The 25,018-nt window shown below is 51.7% G+C and overlaps 1 protein-coding gene across 1 annotated transcript; it reads right to left on the reverse strand.

Annotated features, from left to right (window-relative positions):
* Positions 1–339: 339 nt before the first annotated feature.
* On the reverse strand, positions 340–1,028 carry LOC137536500 (histone H1B-like). The gene has a single exon (XM_068258713.1). The coding sequence runs from the start codon at positions 1,020–1,022 to the stop codon at positions 354–356; it is 669 nt and encodes a 222-aa protein (XP_068114814.1). The 5' UTR covers positions 1,023–1,028; the 3' UTR covers positions 340–353.
* Between the last annotated feature and the right edge of the window lie 23,990 nt (positions 1,029–25,018).

The following is a 25,018-nucleotide window of genomic DNA, read 5'->3' on the forward strand; positions in this document are numbered from 1 at the left end:
TAGTAGGATATGTACCAGCAGCCACTGATTTTTATCAGCGACTATATAAAATAAACTACACACCATGCGTTCCTAATGTAATTGTGACTGGAGCATTATGTAAAGACTTGATGATCATCTAAAACTGAACCCAGGGTTAGATTAACCGCAACTATATTAAGCAATCCCCACCTCACCCGGTTCTCACATCCACAGGAAGAGCAGCACATGCATATCTGCCAATAACAGCCCTGTCACTAACAGCTATATGCACTGCTTGGTAACAATGTGAATGAGAAATATCGCAGCCCTTCAGGGAAAGTGTGGGTGGCTCTGAAAAGAGCCTTTGTGTTTCTGGAGAGACAAGCTGCAGCTTATTTCTTCTTAGGAGCAGCCTTCTTGGGCTTTGCTGCCTTCTTTGCCGGGCTTTTGGCGGCCTTAGGCTTGGCTGCCTTCTTAGCGGGGCTCTTGGCAGCTTTCTTGGGTTTAGCGACAGCTTTGGGCTTCTTGGCAGCAGCTGCCGCCGGTTTCTTGGCTGCCTTCTTAGCGGGGCTCTTCTTGGCGGCGCTGGGGGCTTTCTTAGGCTTCTTCGGGGACTTGGCGGCTTTGGGCTTCCTGGCAGTAGCCGGCTTCTTAGGCTTGGCGGCAGCCGCTGGCTTCTTCTTGGCCGCCGCCGGCTTCTTGTGCTCTTTGCCGGCTGCCTCCTTCTTGCTGACCTTGAAGGATCCGGAGGCGCCGGTGCCTTTGACATGGACGAGGCTGCCCTTTGTCAGCAAGCCCTTGATGGCCAGCTTGAGGCGGCTGTTATTCTTCTCCACATCGTAGCCTCCGGCAGCCAGAGCCTTCTTCAGGGCGGCCAGGGAGACCCCGCTGCGCTCTTTGGAGGCGGACACGGCCTTGAGGATGAGCTCGGACACGGCGGGGCCGGAAGGCTTCTTGCTGGCTTTCTTGGCTGCTCCTCCGGCTGCCGCCTTCTTAGTCTGCTTCTTCTTGGCGGCGGGCTCCGCTGCGGGAGGGGCGGCTGCTGGGGCGGTCTCTGCCATCTTCCTAGTTATTTTGCAACAAAGTGTAACATTGCAAGTGATCGCCAGCTCTGCGCTTATATACTCTCTCCGGCTGCGCTGCCATTGGCTGCTGACAGTAGCGCGTCCCGTCTTCCTATTGGTGGGATCCGGACTCTCAGCCACCCCTCCCCTCCACACAGCTGTCACTCCTCGGCTCTTTGCTTGTGTTTCCTCACCGGGAGAAAAGTGGGTTTATTCCCCCCGGAAAGTAGCGGTGCGCCCCCTGTGTGCGGCCGCCCGGCTGGCAGGGGTATCCCCTCCCCCATTACAGTCACGGGGGGCTTCTGAGCGGCGACAGTGGCCGGGAAATCCCCCTGTAATGTGACCAGCTCTGATTCCTGCTCCCCCGATCTCCTCTGTCTCCATCATTATCAGGGGGTAACATGTCTCTAATACGGGGTCTCCTGTCACTGCCCCCGCAATATGAAGGAGGGGATCCCCGCCACACATTATACGGGGCTGGGGGGCTACTGACCTCTGGAGGGGAATATTATGCGGAGGAATGTCCCGGATGCTAGCACAGGCTGAGCTCTCCTCTGCTGCCTGCCATTGGGATGAGCCTCTCACATAGTGGTGCTCAAATACCCCTTTTCAAAATTCGAGTTAGGTCGAATTCGAATAGTAAATTATTCGAGATCAGTCGAATATTCGAGTCGAATAATTTTTACTATTCGATTCGACCTCGGAATTCGAGCTCACTATTCGAGTCGGTATTCGAGCTCATTATTCGAGCTGACTATTCGAAATGGCCTTAAATAGCTTCCAACACTTGTTTTGAGGGTGAATGATGCAAGAAACCTCTTTTTTTCCAAGTAACAACAGCAAGTGATTATGTGGGGATGTTCCTTTAAAAAAAAAAAAGTTGAAAAGAGAAGTTGTGTCCAGAAATTTGTTCAGTACTGTATATACTTCTTCTTCTTCTTCTTTATCTTCTATATCTTCTTCTTCTTCTTCTATATCTTCTTCTTCTATATCTTCTTCTTCTATATCTTCTTCTTTTATATTGTCTTCTTCTTCTTCTTCTTCATCTTCTTCATCATCATCTTCTTCTTCTTCATCTTCTTTTTCTTCATCTTCTTCATCTTCTTCTTCATCTTCTTCATCTTCTTCTTCTTCTTCTTCTACATCTACTTCATCTTCAACTTCTTCATCTTCTTCTTCATCTTCTTCATCATCTTCATCTTCTTCATCTTCTTCTTCTTCTTCTTCTTCTTCATCATCTTCATCTTCTTCTTCATCTTCTTCTTCTTCATCATCTTCATCTTCTTCTTCTTCATCTTCTTCATCTTCTTCATCTTCATCTTCTTCATCTTCTTCTTCTTCTTCTTCATCTTCTTCATCTTCTTCTTCATCTTCTTCTTCTTCTTCTTCATCATCTTCTTCTTCTTCATCTTCTTCATCTTCTTCTTCATCTTCTTCTTCTTCTTCTTCATCATCTTCTTCTTCTTCATCTTCTTCATCTTCATCTTCTTCATCTTCTTCTTCTTCATCTTCTTCATCATCTTCATCTTCTTCTTCTTCATCTTCTTCATCTTCTTCTATATCGTCTTCTTCTTCACTTATTTCTCTTTTCAAATTTTTTTTTTTAAAGAAATGCAGCTATTTTTGAGCGTAACAAATAGCTGGTGGCGCACGCATGTTGGAAGCGCCATTGTATGTGCTCCCTGGCAGTGGAAACACACAGACAGCAGGAGGTAAATTCAGCAGCAGGAGGAGGAGGATGAGTGTGTGGCAGCAGGCAGTCAATGAGGCAGGCAGCGTGACATAATAGCCCTGGTACCTAGCGGTGATACCAGGGCTGTAAATAAACACAGCAGGCAGGAGGTCCCAGACAGCGGTCGTGCAGCCCACATTGTGTCCAATACACAACTGGGACAACACAGTTTTCAACCCGGGCACCTCAGAAAAATTAAACCTTTTTTTTTTTTATGGTTTTGTAGTTTTGGTTTTACAACCAATTACACAGATATAGCTATTTTTTGACGTAATAGCTGGTGGCAGAGTGGCAGCAGAAGGTAAATCTGTGTACCCTGGCGTTGGAAAACACAGACAGACAGACAGCAGCAGCAGCAGCAGGAGGAATGGAGGAGTAATGTGAGCAGCTATTGTTTGATGTAATAGCTGGTGGCAGAGTGGCAGCAGAAGGTAAATCTGTGTACCCTGGCGTTGGGAAACACAGACAGACAGCAGCATCAGCAGGAGGAATGGAGGAGTAGTGTGAGTGTGGCAGCAGGCAGGCAGCGTGACATAATAGCCCTGGTACCTAGCGGTGATACCAGGGCTGTAAATAAACACAGCAGGCAGGAGGTCCCAGACAGCGGTCGTGCAGCCCACATTGTGTCCAATACACAACTGGGACAACACAGTTTTCAACCCGGGCACCTCAGAAAAATTAAACCTTTTTTTTTTTTTATGGTTTTGTAGTTTTGGTTTTACAACCAATTACACAGATATATCTATTTTTTGACGTAATAGCTGGTGGCAGAGTGGCAGCAGAAGGTAAATCTGTGTACCATGGCGTTGGGAAACACAGACAGACAGACAGCAGCAGCAGCAGCAGGAGGAATGGAGGAGTAATGTGAGCAGCTATTGTTTGACGTAATAGCTGGTGGCAGAGTGGCAGCAGAAGGTAAATCTGTGTACCCTGGCGTTGGGAAACACAGACAGACAGCAGCATCAGCAGGAGGAATGGAGGAGTAGTGTGAGTGTGGCAGCAGGCAGGCAGCGTGACATAATAGCCCTGGTACCTAGCGGTGATACCAGGGCTGTAAATAAACACAGCAGGCAGGAGGTCCCAGACAGCGGTCGTGCAGCCCACATTGTGTCCAATACACAACTGGGACAACACAGTTTTCAACCCGGGCACCTCAGAAAAATTAAACCTTTTTTTTATGGTTTTTCGGTTTTGTTTGTAAAACAAATTACACAGATATATAGCTATTGTTTGACGTAATAGCTGGTGGCAGAGTGGCAGCAGAATGTAATTCTGTGTACCCTGGCAGTGGGAAACACAGACCGACAGCAGCAGCAGCAGGAGGAATGGAGGAGTAATGTGAGCAGCTATTGTTTGACGTAATAGCTGGTGGCAGTGTGGCAGCAGAAGGTAATTCTGTGTACCCTGGCAGTGGGAAACACAGACAGACAGCAGCAGCAGGAGGAATGGAGGAGTAGTGTGAGTGTGGCAGCAGGCAGGCAGCGTGACATAATAGCCCTGGTACCTAGCGGTGATACCAGGCCGTAAATGAACACAACAGGAGGTCCCAGACAGCGGTCGTGCAGCCCACATCGTGTCCAATACACAACTGGGACAACACAGTTTTCAACCCGGGCACCTCAGAAAAATTAAAACTTTTTTTTATGGTTTTTCGGTTTTGTTTGTAAAACAAATTACACAGATATATAGCTATTGTTTGACGTAATAGCTGGTGGCAGAGTGGCAGCAGAAGGTAAATCTGTGTACCCTGGCAGTGGGAAACACAGACAGACAGCAGAAGGGCAGTACACAGCAGCCCACTGTAGGTGTAAAATGTGTGGCTGCAGGCGACGTAATAGTCAAAGTGAACCAGGCTGGCTTAGTGAGCAGGAGCCAGGAGGTGGTAAAGGGTGGTAAGGCACATTAACGATGGTTCTTAGCCAGTTCATGTCCCCCTCTCGCCGACAACAGGGGCCAGGAACTCGCCTTCCACCCACGCCTGGTTCATCTTGAGAAACGTCAGTCTGTCCACAGACTTGTGAGACAGACGTGAGCGTTTCTCGGTGACCACACCACCAGCTGCACTGAAGCAGCGCTCGGACAGCACGCTGGAAGGGGGGCAGGACAGCACTTCCAGGGCGTACTGCGCCAGCTCGCTCCAGATCTCCAGGCGCTTGACCCAATACTCCATGGGATCAACAGGGGCATCGCTGTCAAGCCCGCTGTAGGACCCCATGTAGTCATCCACCATGCTGGTCAGGCGCTGGCTGTGACCGGTGGAGGATGCTGCTGCATGCACCTCCTCTCTAGTCACTGCTGCCGGAGCCTCTACAGTCCTGTAGAGCTCGTGGCTGAGAGACAGCAGGTCTGTGGGGCGCTTGCTGCTGGATGCAGGCACCTGCTGCTGCCTCTGTGCTGGCTGCTGGACAGTGGGGGTGGAAGGCTGGGGGAAGGCTTCCTCCAAGCGCTCAACAAGGGCCTGCTGCAAGCTCCTTATTTGTTGCGCTGGGTCTCCTCCTGCAGGCGGCAGGAACTGGCTCAACTTCCCCTTGAGGCGTGGGTCCAACATCATGCTGATCCAGATGTCCTCCCTCTGCTTCATCTGGATCACCCTGGGGTCTCTGCGAAGGCACGTCAGCATGTGCGCTGCCATTGGGAAGAGGCGGGCCACGTCTGCTGGCACATCGACGGCAGTGCTGCTGTCCTCATCCTCCTCCTCTGCCTCGTCAGCCTCATCCTCTCTCCACCCCCGCACCAACTCAGCTGCACTGTGCTGATCCCCCTCATCAGCAGCAAGGTCAGGGACCTCCACCAAGTCCTCCTCCTCCTCCCCCTCAGAGGTGGACTGTGCAGCTGCTTGCCGCTCCTGCTGGTCCAAGGCTGCCGCTCCCTGTTCCAGCAAAGCATCGAGGGCCCTGTTCAGCAGACAAACCAGGGGCACCCACTCGCAGACCATAGCATGGTCCCTGCTCACCATGTTAGTGGCCTGCAGAAAGGGAGCCAGCACTAAGCACACCTGCTGCATGTGCCTCCAGTCATCATCGGGGACGATGGACGGGATGTTGCTGGTCTTGTCCCTTCTCTGAGCGGCGGAAACAGTGGCCAGGGCAAGGTACTGTTTGACAGCGCGCTTCTGTTCAACCAGACGCTCCAACATCGCCAGGGTGGAGTTCCAGCGAGTCGGAACGTCAAGGATCAGCCGATGGCGTGGCAGATCCAGCTCCTTTTGCACGTCTTCCAGGCTCGCACAGGCTGCAGCCGAGCGCCGGAAGTGACGCACAACGTTCCTTGCCGTTTCCAGCAGTTCGCCCATCCCCTGGTAGGTGCGCAAGAACTTCTGCACCACCAGGTTCAGCACGTGGGCAAGACAGGGGATGTGGGTCAGGTTTCCCCTGTCTATTGCGGCAACCAGATTGGCCCCATTGTCGGCCACCACCTCTCCGACTCTGAGGCCTCTGGGGGTCAGCCAAATCCTCTCCTGCTCCTGGAGTTTGGCCAACACATGGGTTGCCGTCAGCTTGGTCTTCCCAAGGCTGACCAAGTGCAGCAGCGCTTGGCAGTGGCGGGCCTTCACGCTGCTGCTGAGGCGGGGGGTTTGGCCAGGTGTGCCGGAGGATGGCAGAGGATCGGAGGAACCTGCTGCAGTTCCCCTGACCCTGCGGGGTGGCACCACCCACTGTGTTGCTGCTGCTGCTGTGCCCGCTGCTGCTCTCCCATCCTCACCCCCTTCCACCAAGCTGACCCAGTGGACAGTGAAGGACAGGTAGCGGCCTGTCCCGAAGCGGCTGCTCCAGGAGTCCATGGTGACGTGGACCCTTTCACCAACCGCGTGCTCCAGCCCTCGCTCCACATTGGCCATCACAAAGCGGTGCAGTGCAGGAATGGCCTTGCGGGAGAAAAAGTGTCTGCTGGGGAGCTGCCAGTCTGGGGCTGCGCAAGCAAGCAGCGCACGAATGTCGCTTCCCTCCTGCACGAGCGTGTACGGCAGGAGTTGGGAGCACATGGCCCGTGCCAGCAAGCCGTTCAGCTGCCGCACGCGACGGCTGCTGGGAGGCAGAGCCCTAACCACCCCCTGGAAGGACTCGCTCAAAAGGCTCTGGCGTGGCCTTTTGCTGGCACGGGAATCAGCAGACACAGCGGAGGAGGCCACTGAGGACTGGCTGCCAGAACAGGCCTCAGTGTCGGCGGCAGGAGTTGCAGAGGTTGGAGGAGCAGTGCGTTTCCGCACTCCTGCTGGTGCTGCTGGAGGAGCAGGAGGGCGGGTGGCTGCTGTTGCTGCTGCTGCTGAAGGCTGTGCAGTGATGGGTGTGGTGCCACTGCCAGCACCAGATGCCTTCAGCCTCTGGAACTCCTGATGCTGGTGGAAATGTTTCGCAGCAAGGTGGTTGATGAGCGAGCTGGTGCAGAACTTTAAGGGGTCTGCACCTCTGCTCAACTTCCGCTGACAGTGGTTGCAAGTGGCGTACTTGCTGTACACTGTGGGCATGGTGAAAAAGCGCCAGATTGGTGACAGAAACATCCCCCTACGGCATGGAAGCGCTGCTGCCTGTCTCCCTGTGGTGGTTTGGGGGGGGGGCTTGGGAGGCTTGGGTGCGGCTGGTGGTGGTACTGGCAGATGCTGCTGCTGCTGCTGCTGAGCCTGAGACACCAGCAGGCTGTGGGACCTGCCTACTGCTGCTGCCAATGCTTGCAATGATGCGCCTCCTTGCAAGGCCCACAAGAGCATCCTCCTCCTCCTCCTCAGAGCTGCTGAGGACGACATCCCCTGGAGGTGGTGGCACCCAGTCTCTGTCTGTCACCGGGTCATCAACATCCTCCCCCTCCTGAAACATGTCCTGCTGGGATGAGGACCCCCCAAACTCCTCTCCTGATGCATGGATGGGCTGCTTGACTGTCGCCACAGTCTTGCTGTCCAATCCCTCATCCCCCAAAGTGCCCAGCAGCATCTCCTCCTCAAGATCGCCAACAACAGCAGACAATTTACTCATGATGCCTGGGGTCAAAAGACTGCTGAATGACAGGTCGGCGAGTGACGGTGAACTGGCCTCCTCCCCAGACCCTGCTGGGCGGCTGCTGCGAACAGGGGTGGTGGTGGTGGTGGTGAGGGTGGAGGCCTCAGATGCAGAGCTGATGGCGGGCTGCTCATCCTCCGTCATGAGTTGCACCACAGTGTCTGCCCAAGGCGTCCACGGCCAGTGGCTATGGGAGGAATGTTAGCCACTGACGCTGCTGCTGCGGAACTGTGCATGGTGGCGCGCCCGCGCCCGCGGCTTGCCACAATGCTGCTCCCTCTCCTCCTAATTCCCTTGCTGCCCTTCCCCTTGCCCAAACCGCGCTGGCTGCCACTTCCAGACATCTTCGATGTTTTGGGCGTATAGACAAAAGTTTTTTAAAAGGGCGGGTGAAAAGTGGGGTACTTTAATGGAGTGGGTTGGTGGGTGAGGCGACTGAGTGAGTGTCCCTAGTACAGTAAGTAAGTAGTAACAGTCAGGAAGTACAACTAGCAGTTACAACTTACAATAATCAGCAGTAATCACAAGTAAATTTAGTGTGTGTACACTACAGACAGTGAGTGCACGCACGCGCAAACACGCGCAGGAGCTAGCCTATGAACAGTGACTGAGTGAGTGTCCCTAGTACAGTAAGTAAGTAAGTAGTAACAGTCAGTAAGTACAACTAACTAATTACAATAATCAATCAGTTATCAGAAGGAAATAGAGTGTGTGTAGTGTGTACACAGACAGTGAGTGCACACACGCAGGAGCTAGTAGCCTATGAACAGTGACTGAGTGTCCTAGACTCCTAGTACAGTAAGTAGTAACAGTAAGTACAACTAACTAATTACAATAATCAATCAGTTATCAGAAGGAAATAGAGTGTGTGTAGTGTGTACACAGACAGTGAGTGCACACACGCAGGAGCTAGTAGCCTATGAACAGTGACTGAGTGTCCGAGACTCCTAGTACAGTAAGTAGTAACAGTGAGTACAACTAACTAATTACAATATTCAATTACAATAATCAATCAGTTATCAGAACTTGGAAATAGAGTGTGTGTAGTGTGTACACAGACAGTGAGTGCAAACACGCAGGAGCTAGTAGCCTATGAACAGTGACTGAGTGTCCTAGACTCCTAGTACAGTAAGTAGTAACAGCAAGTACAACTAACTAATTACAATAATCAATCAGTTATCAAAAGGAAATAGAGTGTGTGTAGTGTGTACACAGACAGTGAGTGCACACACGCAGGAGCTAGTAGCCTATGAACAGTGACTGAGTGTCCTAGACTCCTAGTACAGTAAGTAGTAACAGTAAGTACAACTAACTAATTACAATAATCAATCAGTTATCAGAAGGAAATAGAGTGTGTGTAGTGTGTACACAGACAGTGAGTGCACACACGCAGGAGCTAGTAGCCTATGAACAGTGACTGAGTGTCCGAGACTCCTAGTACAGTAAGTAGTAACAGTGAGTACAACTAACTAATTACAATATTCAATTACAATAATCAATCAGTTATCAGAACTTGGAAATGTGTGTGTAGTGTGTACACAGACAGTGAGTGCACACATGCAGGAGCAGCTAGTAGCCTATGAACAGTGACAGTGAGTGTCCTAGTACAGTTCAGGGCCGGATTTCTGGCAAGGCCACCAAGGCCGGTTCCTAGGGCGGAGAATTCTTAGGGCGACTGAGAAGTAACTTGTGTGTCCCACCGTCACCTCAGTTCCTTCTGTCTGTAGCCGCCCGCATTGCTTAGCACATTGCAGCATGTTGTGTGTGTGCGCAGCGGGCGGCTAGGCGGAAGTCAGGGAAGTTAGCAGGATCAGCTGATTAGAGCAGGCAGCGGCAGCATAGAGGAGTGCTGCACAGAGGTCTCACCACGCTGCTGAGGCAGTCAGAAACCCCAGAGCGCTGGCAGAGAAGGAGACAGACCTCTGTGCATAGCCACAGCAACTTTGTGTATACACTCCCCCCCTCCCTCCTTTCATTACCGACAGCAAAGCACGGGGGAGGGAGGGAGTGCTGAAATCATTGCACGTGGGGAGAAGCTGAAGCAGGACTCAGTCTGTACAGATAGAATAGATCAGGAAGCTGAAGGATCGGGTGTCTGGCTCTTACAATAACTTCTTCTGCTGCAGACACAGTGACTTCAAGCCTGTGTGAGTACCTACCTGATCCTGACCTCCCATCCAGGAAGCAGCATTAGATGGTGACCCCTTTGTCCCCTCCACCCACCATAGAGGCACTACAGCTCATAGCATGCTTCCCTGTATAGATGCACTACAGCTCCTAACAAGCCCCCTCTATAGAGGCACTTCCGCTCCCAGCATGCCCCCCCCCTCTATGGAGGGACTACAGCTCCCAGCATGCCCACCTATACAGAGGCACTACAGGTCCCAGCATGCCCCCTCTATAGAGGCACTACAGCTCCCAGCATGACCACCTATACAGAGGCACTACAGCTCCTAGCATGCCCCCTCTACAGAGGCACTACAGCTCCCAGCATGCCTACCTATACAGAGGAACTACAGCTCCCAGCATGCCCCCCTCTATAGAGGCACTACATCTCCCAGAATGTCCACCTATATAGAGGTACTACAGCTCCCAGCATGCACCTCCTTCTCATAGTACTGGGGTGTCCCCCATGTCACCAGAGCCAGCTGGTAGACCCCTTCCCTCTATGTGTATAGTCATCCATGATGCCTTTGCAGAGTATTCGCAGCGGAGTGCCCTCATCTGTCCCTCTGACGCACTCTTCTGGGTGCCTCAGTCTTCATCCACGCAGACGCCTCATCTCCATGACCCAGGTGCACATGAGTAATGTACATGCCGCCAGGTCATGGAGATGAGGCATCCACAAGGATGAGGCACACAGACGGAAGGAGGAGCATGCCGATTGGACAGGTGAGTGTGCCCTGCTGCAAATACTCTGCAGGGCACTGCAGACCATTATACACATTGGGGGATGGGGTTGACAGCCTGCTCTTGGGCCCTGGGGACACCCCAATACTATATGGAGTGGAATGCTGGGAGCTGTGGTGCCTCTATGGAGAGGTGGACCATGCTGGGAACTGTAGTGCTTCTATGGAGGGGCAAACTAGAAGCTGTGGCGCTTCTATAGGTGGGGGGGGCGCATGCTGGGAGCTGTTTGCCCCTATGGAAACAGGGGCCCTGGCTAGCCCTTCAATTGTTACCATCCCCTACCCTGGCTGACTTATTTACCCTGAACACCCCCTCAGTTCTGACCATCCTTCTCTATCTTCTTTATCCTTTCTTACCTCACCCCAGCCTGACTGATCTCTCCTCACCATGACCACCTCTTCAGTTTTAACTGCCCCTTACCTACCTTACACCAGCCTTTCTGTCCCTAATGCCTGGTACGCACAATGAGATTTTCTGGCAGATTTACTGTCAGATCGATTATTTCCAACATGTCCAATCTGATTTCCGATCGATGTTCCATAGAAGTAAACGGAAAATCGATCAGAAATCATATTGGACATATTGGAAATAATCAGTCTGACAGGAAATCTGCCGGAAAATCTCATTGTGTCTGCCAGGCATTAGTTCTGTCCCTCTGCATGCATACAGCTCCTCTAGTTGACCTTCCTCAGTTCTAACTGCCTTATTCCATACACATGCACACACACATACACTGTGGCCAAGCGTATCTGTACTGCACACGTGCAAATAAGGTTTGCATATGCTCAGTAAAATGAAATGCTTGTGCATGGAGGAAAAAAAGCACACAAGTACCTTAGTTCTACTGAGCATGTGCCAACTTTACTTGTGCATGCCCAGTATGGACACACTCGCCTACAGCCAAGCTTGAACACTGCAGAATCCCATTTGACCAGAGAGGAAGCCAGTGCTGAAACGGTGGGGTGTAAGATGATTTCTACAGTAGTTTCAGTTAAAGTTTTGTGTTTGCTGGGAGGAGAAAAGTGTGTGTGTGTGGTTGATGAGGATGCTGTTAGGAGGGAGGGGGGGGGGGGCGGCCGATGACAGCGGGCCTTGGGCGGCAAAAAGTAGAAATCCGGCCCTGGTACAGTTACAGTATATAACTACAATACTAATACAATCAGTAGTAAAGGACAGCAGAAATACTGGTATAGATGAGAGAAATAAACAGAGGAAAGGAGGACAGCTGCCCACACAGGCAGGCCCTGAGGCCTAAAGCTGTAAGCCTGCAGCAGCTGTGTCTGTCTCTATGTAACACAAAAGCTACTAACTAAAATACAATGTCTAACTAACTAACAACAATATAGGTGTGTATAGGAGGTGTATGTGAGCAAAAACGCTAGGTAAATGACCACAATAAAGCTCTTGCTAAGCCAAAGCACAAAGGAGCAACTCTCTCTCTATGCAAGTCTCAGGCAAGGACGGAGAAACGTAACATGGCGGCCACTATTTATAGGGTAGGGGCTGGCCAGGGTCCCCCTCTGTGATTGGCTGCCGTCAGAGGGCCTGGGAGCCCTCTGATTGGCTCTAAGGACATCAATCTGGGCTATGACGCTATTCGAGCTCGGTACCGAGCTCGAATAGCGCCGTTCAGGGGCGCTTCTTGCCACAGGCAGTACAAGCAGCTGCCTGCAGCGCTGTGCCAATCAAAAGGCGCATTTGCGGCCGCCTGTCCCTACTGCCATGTCATTTATTTTGTCCCCCCTGTCTGTGTTCCTCTCGGCAGCAGCAGCCAGCTTGTTTCTATGCTACACGTGCGTGTAGCGACACTTCCGTCTCCCCTCCGCCCTCTGGCGCCAGCCGTCCAATAAGCAGAGGGGAAAGCTCTGCTCCAAGCCTCAGCTTTTGTAAGCAGCCACAGACGCAGTGTTTACTGCGTGTGGCCGCGCCCCCTAACCCCGCCCACCACCAGTCAAGCATGGAGGTTATGCCGATCTGGATGCTGCTGACCACCTGAAAGTGGCCAGTCTATGCCCCCCTGCATCCCCCCTGAAGGGAAATCATTCAGAGCAGAGAGAGGTGAGCAGGCAGATGGCAAAGCTGCAGGCTGTGCTCGGAGAGGAGAACAGAGAGAGAGAGAGAGACAGCTACCAATCAGCAGGACGGATGGAGTGCAAGGAGGAGCACAGAAGCTGGAAGGCTGACATGTGAGTAGAGGGACAGGGCTGTCAGCGACACTGTGTGTGAGGCAGCCCCCCTCCCCCTCGCCCATCTAGTGACAGGAGAAAAGACACAGGCTCTGCAGAAGGTAGTCTGCCTTATTTATATAAGGTGCCTTCACTGCCTTGCATTTGTAACAGGGCTGAAAAGTTCCTGTGTCTGAGTGCCCTGTGATTGCCCTGCTGGACTCCATCCCCCTCTTCCTCCCTCCTCTCCCCCTCCCAGTGCTTCAACATGCTCCCAGTGTGCTCTCTGTCAAACAAGACTACTTGTGGTGAGGCACATCTGTCTCTCCCTCAATCACTCTGTCTCTCCTCCATTTTCCTCCATTTCTTCCTCCTTTCCACCTATTTTCTTCACCACTCTCCTTTTCATGTACTTTCGTGACACTCTCCCACTTTCCTGGTATGTCTCTGTTATCTGCTACTGTCTCTCTCTCTCTCTCAGGATTGCCTGATCCACCAGCCTCACCGACCAAACGGTTGCGCGAGGTGCTGTCAGTTTGTGTCACCTGAGGCGCAGCCATATTGTGTGACCCCCATGGTTCGGTGCTTGCGGCGTCTAATAGACGCTGTGCCAAATTGCTGGCCGAATCCCGCAGCTCACCTCAGCCTGCAGAGTCTTCCGCCAGGCAGAGCAGGGCTACAGGCAGATGGTGTCCGAAGCCCTGCACTGGAGACTATTTGTGTCTCCAGCGCAGGGCTTTGGGCTCCATCTTCCCGTAGCCCTGCTCTGCCTGTGTTAGCGTGGGACTTTCACAGCGGCTGGCTGAAGGGAGATGACTCGATGAGCTGTGCGCTGGGAGAGGCGACTTCTGCAGGCTTTTTTTTTTTTTTTTTTTTACAGGTGCATTATTTATTTGTGAAACACTGCCCATATTATGATTGTTTTCTAGTGAAACATTGAAGCATTACGATTATTTTCTAGTGATAAATTGCTGCATTATGATTATTTTCTAGTAAAACATTGCTGCATTACGATTATTTTCTGGTGAAACATTGCTGCGTTACGATTATTTTCTAGTGAAACATTGCTGCGTTACGGTTATTTTCTAGTGAAACATTGCTGCGTTACGATTATTTTCTATTGAAACATTGCTGCGTTACGATTATTTTCTAGTGAAACATTGCTACATTACGATTTTTTTATGGTGAGACATTGCTGCATTATAATTATTTTATGGTGGAACATTGCTGCATTACGATTATTTTATGGTGGAACATTGCTGCATTACGATTTTTTCATGGTGAAACATTGCCGCAGTACGATTATTTTATAATGAAACATTATTTTCATGAAGGGGGTGGACGGGAGAGGTAAGGGAACCACGGGGGGGGGGGGATGCCGCAGGTTTTTTCGCCTGGAGTGACAAAATGGCTAGAGGCGCCCCTGGCGCCGTTTGCTCGAATAGCTCGAATAGTGAATGGGCTATTCGAGTGTACGCGAATAGCCCATTCGAATAGCTGCAGCTATTCGGAGCTCGAATACCGAGCTCGAATAGCTGAAAAAGAGCTCGAATATTCGAGCTACTTGAATATTCGAGCTCTGCTGAGCACCACTGCTCTCACACATCGGCTGTCTATGTTATTATTGACCTATATTATGGGAATTGTTCACTACCATCAACATTAAATAACACATTCAAAGAATAGGACTCTCTTCTTTATTTCTAAATGTCATTTTCTATAGTCCTGGTAATTTCCGACCCATAGAGATGGTCGCTGATATGTGCGAAATTAATATCCGCTTGCATGCAGGTTTATTGGTCCCGGTTTAGTCAGCACATCTGTCCTCTACTATTGGTTAGTTCATCCGTGATCATGTAATCCCATTTATGATTGCTGCGTAATGAATGAATATACATATGGATTAGCTTGATGAAATAGCTCCGAAACGTTGTTTTGTAGTAGTTTCACGCTGTTGTGTTCGGCCCGGTTCACATTAGCGGTCGCCGTCCGGAATCGCCGTGCCGGAGCCGGACCGCATGCAGAACGGACGGAACGGACGCACGGCATAGCAATGAAAGCCTATGCGTCCGTTCACATGCGTCCGTTTCGTCCGGACCGGATCCGGACTCTGGCATAAGACCCAACATGCGCTATTTTTTGGTCCGGCTCCTCCGGCAGCCGTATCCGGAGCGGAGCCGGACTGCACCATCCGGCCAATACAAACCAATGAGAACCGGAGAGCGCACAACACACTGGCTAAAAATACGGATGTTCTACCCCACTTTCTATGCGTATTGTAGCGGCGATTTTGGATGGGGACACATGGGCAAGCATTATGGAGTGGAGCAGCAGTGACTTTAAACGTGCTGGAGATGTTGGCAGTATGTCGGAGGTGGAGGTGAGTGCTAAACAGCGGAGGGCCTGATTCCACAGGTCCACCTTCTGCTGACCTCCCAGCAGAGCCGGCGCTACCATTAAGGCAAAGGAGGCAGCTGCCCCAGGGCCCTAGAGCTTGTAGGGCCCCCCAGTGGCTACAAGAGGAAAACAATTTTTTCAAAATCGGCCTTATAGTTTTTGAGAAAATCGATGTTAAAGTTTCAAAGGAAAAAAAAACACATTTAAAAACCTGCCGACTTGAATGGTTAATAGCAAATCCACCTTAAATGCTGGAAACCCTAAATTTGCAGGATATGTTAAGGAGATCATTAGGAATAAGAGAAAAAAACAATTTTTCAAAAAGACCTTATAGTTTTTGAGAAAATCGATTTTAAAGTTTAAAAGGAAAAAAGTATAGTTTTAAATGCGGTAAATGTAACTTTTAGTAGCAAACCTAACGGTAGTGTAATTTTACATGCATCAAACGAAAACGCAATAAATTTCCTGACGGGGTTTCCAGGGGGTCTATAAGCAGCCTGTCACAGGGGCCCTTGTGGCTGACCGCACTTAGCCTTCTAAACGGTGCCAGCGCACAGATCGTGCAAACTCTGGTCGCAGTCAATGCGCAGGAACCGTTAAGAATTAGCCGCAGACAACTCAGAAGGGAGCCTGTGAGACACGGGTAATTACAACGTCACCTACTGGTTCAGAGTAAACTGCCACCACCGCGGTTACTATGGGACCGTGGGGCCCACTAACTGACTGACTAATCCTGCGAATAAAACGGTTAAACACACGATATTCTGTCTAGCCAACAACAAACAAACAGTAGCGTATCTTCAGAGACCCGGGATCATTTCTGTGTGTGCTGATAAGCAGGGTAGCGAAACAGTGAATGACTTGGGGAAAGTCGTTTATTCACGCAATATAAATAATTAATATATACAGACAATTATGAAAATCAACAATTATTAAAACAGTAATAGCCAGTATGAAAAATAAAAGAAGGGAGAAAAATACTTAGTTCCTGGAAAGATGTCCTTATTGTGGGAAGAATCATAAAGTTCTTGGTTTCAAAGTCCAGAGTTCAGAGTTCAGACCAGGTGGATGCCAGCATATCCTCAAGCTGGCATCTGATGAGTGCAAGATGGTTCAGTATGGAGGACACTGAGTTTGGGTCCTCAGCCATTCCTATGCCCCTGCTTCAGTAGGAGGGAGTGAGGGCGGGGAGCCATACACCCCCTTCAAAGATGAGATGAGCCCTCCCCTTGTACTGGGGCTAGAAATCATATCTACCCATATATGGGCTCTATCTCACAGAACCGTACAGGTCAGGGCAGATTTATTAACATTTTCAGGTCTGTCTCGATTTACCCAGCGCCCTGATACCAGACATGAGGGGTGGGACCCCTGTGGTATCATCAGGGCACTTTGAAACTGCCTAGCTGGCAGTCCTTACCTCCGAAGGTTCTGAAACTTCCTCAGAACCAGCACCGGGGCTCATGCTACACTTCCCCCACGTTTGGTGAAGCTGCCATCTCAGGAACCCCAGAAATATTACAGATCTGGGAAGTTATGGATTATGCCAGGATGAGACTCAGGTTTATTCAGGATGTTCTAGCTGCTAACAGCTGACTTTCCTTTGATCTTTAGCAGAGAGCAGAGTGTCCAGACCTCCCGTGGATTCGTAGCCTGCTTGGCTGCACCTAGGCATCCTTTGGTTAATTAACATCTCCATGAGATCAGCTAAGTGTCACCTGGTTCCCAGAGCCAAAAGGGAAATTGTGCCTTCCACAGGGAATATGTCCAAGCTAATTAACACCTTCCCCCCAGGCTGTCACTTCAGCTAAGACAGATCCCCCAGCTGTTCCTAGGCAGAGGAATACTAGGCATCAAATCTTGGTTTTATTGATCTGAAGCGCAATCGATGCAGGAATCGAGTGCGATCGTTCTTTTCTTCACGGGCGGTTCCAGGACGCGCCTGCGTCCCCGCAATCGTCCGTGACAGCCCTCCCCCTTGTCTGCGGCTCAGCCACTCATCCGCAAGATGTGTGGCGGCGCCGCTAACCTGGCTGACGGGCCTCGAGTTGCCGGTACGGCGGGAAAACCTATTGGAGCCTGTGGCTCGGTTCCCCTGGACCGGTCGCGGTCTGCTACCCTCAGGGTTGACCCAACATGGACCGTTCTGGACAGGGCGTTTGCGCCACTGCGGTCGGACGTGGTGTCTGCCGGGACTGCTGACAACGGGCAGTGGGTTGGTTAGGTCAACAGCCAGCCCACGCAGGGTTCCCCTGCTGAGTGGCTGTGGACCTAAGGGAACCCCGCGGGAATCCCTGGACCTTCCCAGCTCCTGACAGACGGCACATGCCCTGCAGTAGTTTGCTACATCCCTGTTCATCCGGGGCCAATAAAACAGGTTCCGAATACCGGCGAGTGTCTTGCGGACACCCGAGTGCCCTGTCAGAGGATTACCATGTGCGGATTTCAGCACATGTCCCCTGAACGCACTCGGGACCACAAGCCACTTGGTATCCGCGTGGGATCTACCTGTAGGGGGCTGTACAGACTCACTGTACAGTCTCCCACCTTCCCAGTACACCTTGAAAGCGGCCCCGTCTGCGAGGGGCTCAGCGGCTTGCTGCCTGAGCACCTCCAGGCTTGGGTCACTTTGTAGTGCGGCTGAGAATATGGCGCTGTCAGTTTCAGCCAACTGGCTCATGTCACACGAGGCCAGCGGCTGAAAGGTCTCATCCCTGCGGTCAGAGGAGGGGGGGGAGGCCGGAACCCCCTCCACCTGTTCTGAGCTCGGGTTCTGAGCAGTGCAGCTGCGCGGTACTGCTAGCACAGGTACACTGTCAGAATGGCACAGACGGGCATTACTCAAATCATCATTGCATGCAGTAATGACATTGACAGGTATAGACATTTTTTCATTACAGACGGGTTGTACAAGAAACTCAGGTACAGTTACAGCATCATCACAACAGACAGCCTGTACATCAAACGCAGGTGCCTTTGAAGCAGGCACTATTGAACCTGGTACCCTTGAACTGGGCACATTCAACCCACCTCCCCCTGGTGCTCCCCCAAGTGTATAAAGTACCTGGTGGTGGGTGGAGAGTCCGTCTCCTTCCGTGCGCGACAAGGCGGTCGTGGCAGGTTCATAGTAGGACACAAGCTTGCCCAAATCAGTCCCCAGCAACACAGGGACTGGGAGATCCTTCATAACCCCAACAACCCTTTCGTGGACCCCTCCCACTCCCCAATCCAGCTTCACTCTTGCGTGGGCTATGTGGAAAAGGGTGCCCTCTACTCCAGTAAGGGCAAGGGATCGGCTGGAGCTGATGCTCTCCTTTGGCACAAGATGTGAGTGAACTAACGTGATGTCAGCTCCGGTGTCTCGAAATCCGGTGACAACTTTGCCGTTCACTCTAACAAGTTGCTGCTGGTCGGTTCGGTCGCGGATTTCCTGTCCGCGTGCAAACAGGACAAAATCTGATGATCCAGGCTGTGGTTCGCTGGCGGGTTGCCTCTGCTGTGGGTGAGGTGCAGGTGATGCAGATGATCCAGGTGCTGGTGGTGTCTGTCTCCGCTCCGGACAGTCGAATTTCATGTGTCCGGGCTGGCGGCAGTAGTGACAGGTGACCTCTCCAGGCGCTGCAGGCCTGGGTGCAGCAGCTGCGCTGGGTGGCCTCTGTGGCGGACGGCTCACAGGGGCAGGAGGGTCTGCCGAGGTATTGGGCTGACCTCCTCTCCAGCTGGATGGGGCAGTTCTGCGGGTATCAGCCACCCGGGTAGTTGCAAAAGTCTCAGGAAGGTCTGCAGCGACAGTGGCTGAAGCCGGCCTGCGTTCTAACACAAACTGTCGTACATCAGCAGGGCAAATGTTCAGAAATTGTTCGAGGACTATCAAGTCCTCCAGGACGCCATAAGACCCTTTGGTGAGGCCTAGCGTCCACTGGCGGAGTGTGGTGAGCAAGCTGCTGGCCACATCTCGGTACGAATCAGAAGACTTTTTCTGCCAGGCCCTAAACTTTTTCCGATAGGCTTCTGGCGTCAGCTGGTACTTAGTAATAATAGCGTCTTTTATAGCAGCATAATCATTATCCTTCTCCGCAGGCAATTCTGCGAAGGCATCAAGCGCTTTGTAGCGCAGCAAAGGTGTCAGATGTCTGGCCCACTGGTCTTGGGACAGACACTACTGACGGCATGCTTTTTCAAAAGACCGCAAAAACAAGTCAATGTCTGTGTCTTTTTCAATATTAGCAAATTTAAATTTTGCACTTACGGGTGGTGCAGCTCCTTCAGCAGGGAGGCTGGGCGGTGAACTCCGGCTGGCCTGTTGAACCTTTGCCATGTTGAGCTCATGCTGTCGTCTCTCCCGCGCCTCTGCAGATTGGCGCTCCCGTTCTCGCTCAGCGGCATCCCTCTCTGCGTGGCGTTCAGCAGCAGCAGCAGCAGCAGCTTGCCGCTCCCGTTCCTCCCGCATTTGGCGCTCTTCACGCATGTACTGCAGGTACTTGTCCAGGTCAGTGTCCATCAGCTTTTGTAATGCCTGCTGCATTAGCGGATCAGTACAAACGGACAGTCCAGTACTGGCCGGTTCCAGGCGAGTACTTTCAGAAACTCTGGGATTGGGGTCCACATTGACATTCTCCGGCGTAACTGTTGATGCAGGGCCCTCAGGATGCACAACCTCTGTACGGTCAGGAGTCTCAGTCTCTGGTTCCCCTCGATTGTCAGATGGGCTGGTATCCACTTCAGCGGACACTCCCGGCTCCCGCAGTTGCTGGGTATCCCATTGAAACAATTCCGTTACCAGGTCCTGTTGTTTCTTGCGGCCGACATCAATGCCTCTCTCTTGGCAAAGATTTTGCAGGTCCGCCAGGCCCATTTTCTTGTAGTTCCCGGACATTTCCATGCCAAATAAAATAAAACTTTTGGGGAGGGGTACTGGCTACACAGTCTCTCTGTATATATATAAAATATATTGCCTTCCAGCTACACCAACGAATTAGTTCGTTTCTCGATAGCGCTAGCGCTATCGCAGATACTTTTAGCACAACACAGATCCCACCGCTGCCACCACTGTCACAGGGGCCCTTGTGGCTGACCGCACTTAGCCTTCTAAACGGTGCCAGCGCACAGATCGTGCGAACTCTGGTCGCAGTCAATGCGCAGGAACCGTTAAGAATTAGCCGCAGACAACTCAGAAGGGAGCCTGTGAGACACGGGTAATTACAACGTCACCTACTGGTTCAGAGTAAACTGCCACCACCGCGGTTACTATGGGACCGTGGGGCCCACTAACTGACTGACTAATCCTGCGAATAAAACGGTTAAACACACGATATTCTGTCTAGCCAACAACAAACAAACAGTAGCGTATCTTCAGAGACCCGGGATCATTTCTGTGTGTGCTGATAAGCAGGGTAGCGAAACAGTGAATGACTTGGGGAAAGTCGTTTATTCACGCAATATAAATAATTAATATATACAGACAATTATGAAACTCAACAATAATTAAAACAGTAATAGCCAGTATGAAAAATAAAAGAAGGGAGAAAAATACTTAGTTCCTGGAAAGATGTCCTTATTGTGGGAAGAATCATAAAGTTCTTGGTTTCAAAGTCCAGAGTTCAGAGTTCAGACCAGGTGGATGCCAGCATATCCTCAAGCTGGCATCTGATGAGTGCAAGATGGTTCAGTGTGGAGGACACTGAGTTTGGGTCCTCAGCCATTCTTATGCCCCTGCTTCAGTAGGAGGGAGTGAGGGCGGGGAGCCATACACCCCCTTCAAAGATGAGATGAGCCCTCCCCTTGTACTGGGGCTAGAAATCATATCTACCCATATATGGGCTCTATCTCACAGAACCGTACAGGTCAGGGCAGATTTATTAACATTTTCAGGTCTGTCTCGATTTACCCAGCGCCCTGATACCAGACATGAGGGGTGGGACCCCTGTGGTATCATCAGGGCACTTTGAAACTGCCTAGCTGGCAGTCCTTACCTCCGAAGGTTCTGAAACTTCCTCAGAACCAGCACCGGGGCTCATGCTACACTTCCCCCACGTTTGGTGAAGCTGCCATCTCAGGAACCCCAGAAATATTACAGATCTGGGAAGTTATGGATTATGCCAGGATGAGACTCAGGTTTATTCAGGATGTTCTAGCTGCTAACAGCTGACTTTCCTTTGATCTTTAGCAGAGAGCAGAGTGTCCAGACCTCCCGTGGATTCGTAGCCTGCTTGGCTGCACCTAGGCATCCTTTGGTTAATTAACATCTCCATGAGATCAGCTAAGTGTCACCTGGTTCCCAGAGCCAAAAGGGAAATTGTGCCTTCCACAGGGAATATGTCCAAGCTAATTAACACCTTCCCCCCAGGCTGTCACTTCAGCTAAGACAGATCCCCCAGCTGTTCCTAGGCAGAGGAATACTAGGCATCAAATCTTGGTTTTATTGATCTGAAGCGCAATCGATGCAGGAATCGAGTGCGATCGTTCTTTTCTTCACGGGCGGTTCCAGGACGCGCCTGCGTCCCCGCAATCGTCCGTGACAGCCCTCCCCCTTGTCTGCGGCTCAGCCACTCATCCGCAAGATGTGTGGCGGCGCCGCTAACCTGGCTGACGGGCCTCGAGTTGCCGGTACGGCGGGAAAACCTATTGGAGCCTGTGGCTCGGTTCCCCTGGACCGGTCGCGGTCTGCTACCCTCAGGGTTGACCCAACATGGACCGTTCTGGACAGGGCGTTTGCGCCACTGCAGTCGGACGTGGTGTCTGCCGGGACTGCTGACAACGGGCAGTGGGTTGGTTAGGTCAACAGCCAGCCCACGCAGGGTTCCCCTGCTGAGTGGCTGTGGACCTAAGGGAACCCCGCGGGAATCCCTGGACCTTCCCAGCTCCTGACAGACGGCACATGCCCTGCAGTAGTTTGCTACATCCCTGTTCATCCGGGGCCAATAAAACAGGTTCCGAATACCGGCGAGTGTCTTGCGGACACCCGAGTGCCCTGTCAGAGGATTACCATGTGCGGATTTCAGCACATGTCCCCTGAACGCACTCGGGACCACAAGCCACTTGGTATCCGCGTGGGATCTACCTGTAGGGGGCTGTACAGACTCACTGTACAGTCTCCCACCTTCCCAGTACACCTTGAAAGCGGCCCCGTCTGCGAGGGGCTCAGCGGCTTGCTGCCTGAGCACCTCCAGGCTTGGGTCACTTTGTAGTGCGGCTGAGAATATGGCGCTGTCAGTTTCAGCCAACTGGCTCATGTCACACGAGGCCAGCGGCTGAAAGGTCTCATCCCTGCGGTCAGAGGAGGGGGGGGAGGCCGGAACCCCCTCCACCTGTTCTGAGCTCGGGTTCTGAGCAGTGCAGCTGCGCGGTACTGCTAGCACAGGTACACTGTCAGAATGGCACAGACGGGCATTACTCAAATCATCATTGCATGCAGTAATGACATTGACAGGTATAGACATTTTTTCATTACAGACGGGTTGTACAAGAAACTCAGGTACAGTTACAGCATCATCACAACAGACAGCCTGTACATCAAACTCAGGTGCCTTTGAAGCAGGCACTATTGAACCTGGTACCCTTGAACTGGGCACATTCAACCCACCTCCCCCTGGTGCTCCCCCAAGTGTATAAAGTACCTGGTGGTGGGTGGAGAGTCCGTCTCCTTCCGTGCGCGACAAGGCGGTCGTGGCAGGTTCATAGTAGGACACAAGCTTGCCCAAATCAGTCCCCAGCAACACAGGGACTGGGAGATCCTTCATAACCCCAACAACCCTTTCGTGGACCCCTCCCACTCCCCAATCCAGCTTCACTCTTGCGTGGGCTATGTGGAAAAGGGTGCCCTCTACTCCAGTAAGGGCAAGGGATCGGCTGGAGCTGATGCTCTCCTTTGGCACAAGATGTGAGTGAACTAACGTGATGTCAGCTCCGGTGTCTCGAAATCCGGTGACAACTTTGCCGTTCACTCTAACAAGTTGCTGCTGGTCGGTTCGGTCGCGGATTTCCTGTCCGCGTGCAAACAGGACAAAATCTGATGATCCAGGCTGTGGTTCGCTGGCGGGTTGCCTCTGCTGTGGGTGAGGTGCAGGTGATGCAGATGATCCAGGTGCTGGTGGTGTCTGTCTCCGCTCCAGACAGTCGAATTTCATGTGTCCGGGCTGGCGGCAGTAGTGACAGGTGACCTCTCCAGGCGCTGCAGGCCTGGGTGCAGCAGCTGCGCTGGGTGGCCTCTGTGGCGGACGGCTCACAGGGGCAGGAGGGTCTGCCGAGGTATTGGGCTGACCTCCTCTCCAGCTGGATGGGGCAGTTCTGCGGGTATCAGCTAGTGTTGGGCGAACATCTAGATGTTCGGGTTCGGGCCGAACAGGCCGAACATGGCCGCGATGTTCGGGTGTTCGACCCGAACTCCGAACATGATGGAAGTCAATGGGGACCCGAACTTTTGTGGTTTGTAAAGCCTCCTTACATGCTACATACCCCAAATTTACAGGGTATGTGCACCTTGGGAGTGGGTACAAGAGGAAAAAAAAATTAGCAAAAAGAGCTTATAGTTTTTGAGAAAATCGATTTTAAAGTTTCAAAGGGAAAACTGTCTTTTAAATGCGGGAAATGTCTGTTTTCTTTGCACAGGTAACATGCTTTTTGTCGGCATGCAGTCATAAATGTAATACATATAAGAGGTTCCAGGAAAAGGGACCGGTAATGCTAACCCAGCAGCAGCACACGTGATGGAACAGGAGGAGGGTGGCGCAGGAGGAGAAGGCCACGCTTTGAGACACAACAACCCAGGCCTTGCATGAGGACAAGAAGCGTGCGGATAGCATGCTTTGTACCACCATGCAGTCATAAATGTAATAAAGATAAGTGGTTCAATAAACAGGGACCACGCGGCAACGCTAACCCAGCAGCAGCACACGTGATGGAACAGGAGGAGGCGCAGGAGGAGAAGGCCACGCTTTGTGAGACACAACAACCCAGGCCTTGCATGAGGACAAAAAGCGTGCGGATAGCATGCTTTGTACCGCCATGTAGTCATAAATGTAATAAAGATAAGAGGTTCCATAAACAGGGACCGGCAACGGTAACCCAGCAGCAGCAGCAGCAGCAGCAGCACACGTGATGGAACAGGAGGAGGCGCAGGAGGAGAAGGCCACGCTTTGTGAGACACAACAACCCAGGCCTTGCATGAGGACAAAAAGCGTGCGGATATAGCAGCAATGCTTTTTGCCGCCATGCAGTCATAAATGTAATACAGATGAGAGGTTCAATAAACAGGGACCGGAAACGCTAAACCATCCCAGATGTTCATCGGTCATGTTACTTGGTTGGGGTCCAGGAGTGTTGCGTAGTCGTTTCCAATCCAGGATTGATTCATTTTAATTTGAGTCAGACGGTCTGCATTTTCTGTGGAGAGGCGGATACGCCGATCTGTGATGATGCCTCCGGCAGCACTGAAACAGCGTTCCGACATAACGCTGGCTGCCGGGCAAGCCAGCACCTCTATTGCGTACATTGCCAGTTCGTGCCAGGTGTCTAGCTTCATGCCCGGTTTCAGGTCCAGCGGTGCCAGCCACAAATCCGTCTGTTCCTTTATTCCCCTCCAAATTTCCTCCCCTGTGTGCTGCTTATCCCCAAGGCAGATCAGCTTCAGCAACGCTTGCTGACGCATGCCAACAGCTGTGCTGCACTGCTTCCACGATCCTACTGCTGCTGGTGCTGGGTTAGCATTTCCGGATGAGGTACAGCTTTGAGATGCGTTGGAGGAGAAGGAGTCAGAGAGGTAGGTGCTGCTGTTGTTATCCAGCTGTTTGCGGCGTGGGC

Source organism: Hyperolius riggenbachi, chromosome 10 (genome assembly GCF_040937935.1).
Source record: "Hyperolius riggenbachi isolate aHypRig1 chromosome 10, aHypRig1.pri, whole genome shotgun sequence".
NCBI lineage: Eukaryota > Metazoa > Chordata > Amphibia > Anura > Hyperoliidae > Hyperolius > Hyperolius riggenbachi.

Bases quoted from the DNA above. Each gene is read 5' to 3' on its own strand.
- LOC137536500 (XM_068258713.1), bottom strand. From the start codon at position 1,022: ATGGCAGAGACCGCCCCAGCAGCCGCCCCTCCCGCAGCGGAGCCCGCC.